The sequence below is a fragment of the Coregonus lavaretus genome, assembly GCF_964263955.1.
Source record: "Coregonus lavaretus genome assembly, chromosome: 39".
NCBI lineage: Eukaryota > Metazoa > Chordata > Actinopteri > Salmoniformes > Salmonidae > Coregonus > Coregonus lavaretus.
The window spans coordinates 13,672,514-13,677,513 of NC_140026.1; the positions used below are offsets into that span (position 1 = coordinate 13,672,514).

The 5,000-nt window shown below is 43.3% G+C and overlaps 1 protein-coding gene across 1 annotated transcript in view; it reads right to left on the reverse strand.

Annotated features, from left to right (window-relative positions):
* Window positions 1-2,061, reverse strand: part of LOC311113158 (ephrin-B3-like) — a gene marked incomplete at both ends in the record, with an annotated part of 81,366 nt that extends 79,305 nt beyond the window's left edge. Inside the window, one exon of the mRNA XM_084156329.1 lies at window positions 1,946-2,061. Within this exon, the coding sequence (XP_084012455.1) occupies window positions 1,946-2,061 (116 nt within the window). The remainder of the gene's footprint in view (window positions 1-1,945) is intronic.
* Between the last annotated feature and the right edge of the window lie 2,939 nt (window positions 2,062-5,000).

Sequence of the window (5,000 nt, forward strand, 5' to 3'; positions counted from 1 at the left end):
GCATGCACTTCAGCACTTCACGTGGATTTATAGTTTTATCCAGGCTTTGCATATCAGTACGTGATCATTTTGACAGTATACAGGAAATATAGTGTGTGTGTGTGTGTACTGGGAAAATGGGGGTTATTATTTTCTTAAACGCTTGTTGTATGCACTCACTACCTGTAAGTCGCTCTGGATAAGGGCGTCTGCTAAATGACTCTGTAAATGTTCATGTGTAATAACTAGTCTAATCACCATGTATCAAACATGTATGAACATGCCTTAGTCTAACTGAGGGAAATTACAGAGAAATTATTTTATGCGATGAAGTAAAACTTTTGGTCTATTTCTCCTGTGATTGCCTATTTCCATTCCATGGCACTTAAGGAAGTGTGAAAGAGTAGCTAGTGTGAAAGTCGCCACGGTTTTCCATTAGTTTGATTTTACATTAGTTCTAGGCATAGGCCTACTTACCTCACAAATTAAGGTAACAGAACTAAGAAGTGACAAGTCAATTAAATTAGAACCCAATCACATACGATTAACCAAGCATTAAGCCCACTCACAAAGTACTTCCATTGCTACCCCTCCACTCCTTCAGTGAAAACCACCCTCCCGGGTCCAAGGCAGAGGTACCCATCAGATTACTACGCCCACTGCTGACGAAGACTGTGTGCATCTCAAATGCCACCCTATTCCCTATGTATTGCACACATTTTGACCAGGGCCCATAGGGCTACAAAGGACTACAAAGGGAACAGGGTGATATTTTGAGACGCAGACCCTCATTAGGGGCTTTTGCCAAGCGCTACAATGGCAGAGCGGTGCAGAATTAGATCTCTCCTCGCTGTAGCATCTGTTGAAGGAAAAAGAGGCCCCGGAGTAGCCCAGTCCACGGACCACATGGACGCATTAAAAACCTATTCATCTTAAAACAGCCCTCGGCATCTGTAGCTGGGCCTAGGAGCCGTGCATAACCTACATTCCGTTCCAGACGGAGACCAGCTATGGAGTCTTGAGGTTGAGTAGGCTACCTACCACACACGCCATCGCCACCAGGTGTCAATTCAGACACACGGAAATTGGCGGAGGTGTGAGGAAACTGACGAAAGGTGGTCTCGGTTGTTAGGCAGAGGGGCTAATGGGAGGTGTTTAAAATGACATTTCTCAGCTAATGGACTTTCCTTTTTCCAGAGGGAAAAATGCAAATGACTTGAATGTGTTCAGGGCAGGCAGCCTCTTTATTATTAATCAATGTCAACTTGGCATACAAGGCTACACGATTTCTGGACCACTAAGATGAATATGGTGTTATTATTCAAAGTCTATTTAACTGTCTGCTTCCAAGACATATACCTATAGCCTATATGATTGAATCTCACCCAGAAATGGCCTAGGCCTAGATAACAGTAGCCAAATATAACAAAGTTTATGCATATTAACTACAATATAACAAACAAACAAATAAATGTAACTAGAAGATAATTGACACTTTGTAACAATTTTGATTTCAATGAGTGATTGCAATTAATAGGCTAGATCACAGCTGTGTATTGCTAGGGCAAAAACCAAAACGTGCACCCAGGTGGGGCCCCCAGGACTGAGTTTGGGAAACCCTGCTCTAGATGAGGGAAACGAATTTTGGAATGAGAAAAATGCAAGCCCGTTCGATATGCCTCGAAAGGGAAAAGCGTTTTCGAAATGTTGTCGTAAAATCCCTCAACACACACACTCAATACAAACTGGCATTTACGAGCCTGTGCCACATAAAAGCCCATAACTTCTTTAGCCTTGGATATCTCGACCAGAGAGAGGGAGAGCTACAGTTGTATAGGCCTAGAGTTATTGCACACCCCTCTCGAAACTTCATTGAGAGCTTTAAACTTCCACATGATAAAGATAGGCCTATAATTATTGCTTACAAACGACTAGAAGGTAAACATCACATTGGCTCCACTCTTACCTTTTGTTCAAGGAATTCCAGAAGATAGGCTCCATGTTGCTCGCTGCCGTTCCCAGTAAATCCATTAAGATTATTAGCAGAAAGCCTAGTCTACTCCCGCTTCTCCGACGCGCCATTGCAACCACACTAACCCGATTATTTACCCCCATTTAAAAATAAATGTGATATTTTCTATTAGGTTGGAGCTGGGGGACTTTCCAAACAAAGACTATAGCCGTGCAGGCTATAGGTGAGTCACTCAATGCGTGAAGATGAGATATCGTGCCTTGGGAAACCGCATGGATATAAACCGAAAATAGAGCACCCAAACGCAGTAATTGACACTGAACTATGGCAGAGAAAAGTTGCTCTATCCGTGACCGTTGGCCGACAATATAGGTTGCGTCCTTAGTGTGCGTAAATCGACAATATTTTCTGTGCGTGTCCAGGAGAAATATTATGCCAATCCCATGACTTTCTGATTATTTTTTCATTAGTCCCTATTTTTTCTCCTCAAGGCGATGTCCACTGGCTCGTGCACAACTCCCCTTCTTCCTCAAAAAGAACTCCGGTGAATCGATTTCTAGTGGTATTTCTGTTGCGTGTTGGTGTTCGCTATAATTGTTTTTTTCCAAACTTGTTGTCTACGCCGATTCTGTTCGGCTTCTCGCCCATTCCTTCTTATTTTCTTTACAGATTTGCCACCGTGATAGAAAGGGTACTTTATTTCTAAAAAGTCGACATATAAGCGCAAATGCTGTGTTTAAAAATGGAATAGGCTTTTCTCCCGTTTAGAACAGAAGCTCCATCCCAATAAGGACGCGTTGATGCTCGCTGGTCGGTGGATTTGTCATTGCGCGGTCTGGTCCCCACTCACTCCTTGTTGTTTCTCTTCTCTTCCAATTAGTAAATCCGAGATCCTTTCCCAAATTATTTGTAAATGAGACTGGCAAATAAACCTCGGTTAATGTGGACGTCCAAGAACCAACTTATCACAGAACAAATAAAAACACTTGACTAGAAAGAGAACTGAAGACTAGAACTTCTCCAGCCGATTCAACTACAATTAACCAGACGAATATGAGCAAAATAAAACTTGGAATAATAAACATACGTTTAATATAGGCTATATCCTTATGTTATAGACTAGCCGGTCTGGTGTGGCGAGTCAATTGGTATCTGGATAGCTTCCCTTCCCCGGCAATGTTTTCCATTCGATAGCCTATCTATCTCCCCGGTCTCACTAGTTCAAATTCCCACTCGTTTGACTTGCCTAGCGCTCGGAGCACATTGACAGACTGCCTGCTTGTTTGGGAAAGGGGGAGGGCAAAGGGGAGGTGTATGTTCGAAGGAAAAAAATACCCATCTCTCGACTGGCAGGCGCACTAACGGAGCGGAATACTCCTTCTTGAGTTTTTATCTTGGGGGGGGGCGCGATATGGAGTCGGTTTCACACAATCTATATATCACCCCTCCTTCCCCTCTCCTTGTGGGGGGTTGCAGCCGCTCAGGACCCCGAGCCGAGACACGCAAGATAAACTCGGACTCTTCCAGTCTCTCCTATCCGTATTTTCTGCCCCTTTCAAATAAAGCTTCCTTCTCTCTCTCTCGCGGCTTCATCTCCAGCAAACAGTCGCTCACGCTGACCATCATGCACGATAAAAGCTGCGATTTCTTAGTGAGTCAATTTGTTAAAGATCTGTGAAAGTGCTCGAGCGCCCCCAGTGTGTATTTCTTCTTGTTCACAAAAGTGGTATACTAGTCTAGTCATAGCCTATTTGGGATTTCATGAAAGAAAATGACAGGTCTCTACTCTCTCATTACTGTATAATAACTCTTCTTTGATAGCTGTATTCGGAAATCTGTACAAAGAGAGATGTATTATGTTAGGTGAATGTCATTCTAATTCTGACACGTGTCCCAAGGCCTATGACCCTGGTCATTTCCCAGATTCCCACCCATATTTTTCTCTCTGTGCTTTGACATTGTTGAAAAATGATAGCCTAAGCAATAACTTCCAATACTAACAGTTGAAAGAGCCGTTTGATTTGACGATGTGCAGAGCACTGCGGGTGACAGGCACCTCGGTGGCCGCACACTATTGTTTACAGTGGGGCCCTGCTCGCCAAGAGAACAGACGGGGCCACATGCCATCTGACTGTCAAGTAGGGACCAAAACCTTGCCTGCACTGCCGCCCCGTGGTTAGACATGCAACTGCATGGCATGTTCTGCATCTCATTACTGTGTAATTACAACATGATCTAAAAAAAATATGCTGATTTCTTGGTTATGAAATAAGCTTGTATACATTCTCCGTGCAGATTAAACTAAGATGACAAGATAAGACAACATATTAAAATTGTATCAGTTTATTGCTGAATACATAGTGATATGACTTCCATACCCTATATGGACACATTCCTGATGATGACAGAGCAGGGAGGCATCTGTGAGTTCAACTGGTAAGGAGTTGGATGAAGTTGCTCCTAAACATTGATTTAATGTCAGTGTTGAACTCTTCCCCTAATAGTTAAGATCAGGATTGGGAAGAATAAGCTGATCCTAGATCTGTGCATTCAGGCAACAGCAATGTTGTACCTGGAGTAGCAAGGAGATGTATGAGCATCATCAGGTAAAGTGTTGTGTGTTGATGACATCATCAGTTTGGACTGCCGCGTCTGTATAGCCAGGTTCTCTGCCCAGGTGACGGAGTTTCAACAGGTAGTCAGAGTGGAGGGAGGACTCGGTCAGATCCACAAACTGTCTGTAGCTACACTGTAACCTCTGACAGAGAGAGAGAACGGGAGAGGGAAAAGAGAGAGGTAGAAAGAGATGGAGGGAGAGAGAGTAGGAGAGAGGGGGAGAGAGACAGAGAGTGAAAGATAGAGAGAGAAAGGAGAGAGATTGTGAAAAGGAGACGGTAGCTGTTCAAATCTGTAGTTTTATATTTTATATGAGAAGGTAAAACTGAGAAAAACTAGGGAGATATAATGAGAGAATGGATGGCTTGAGATTCACAAATACAAGCCAAAATGAACATAGTGGTCATGGACACAAACGAAGGGGAAAGAGACA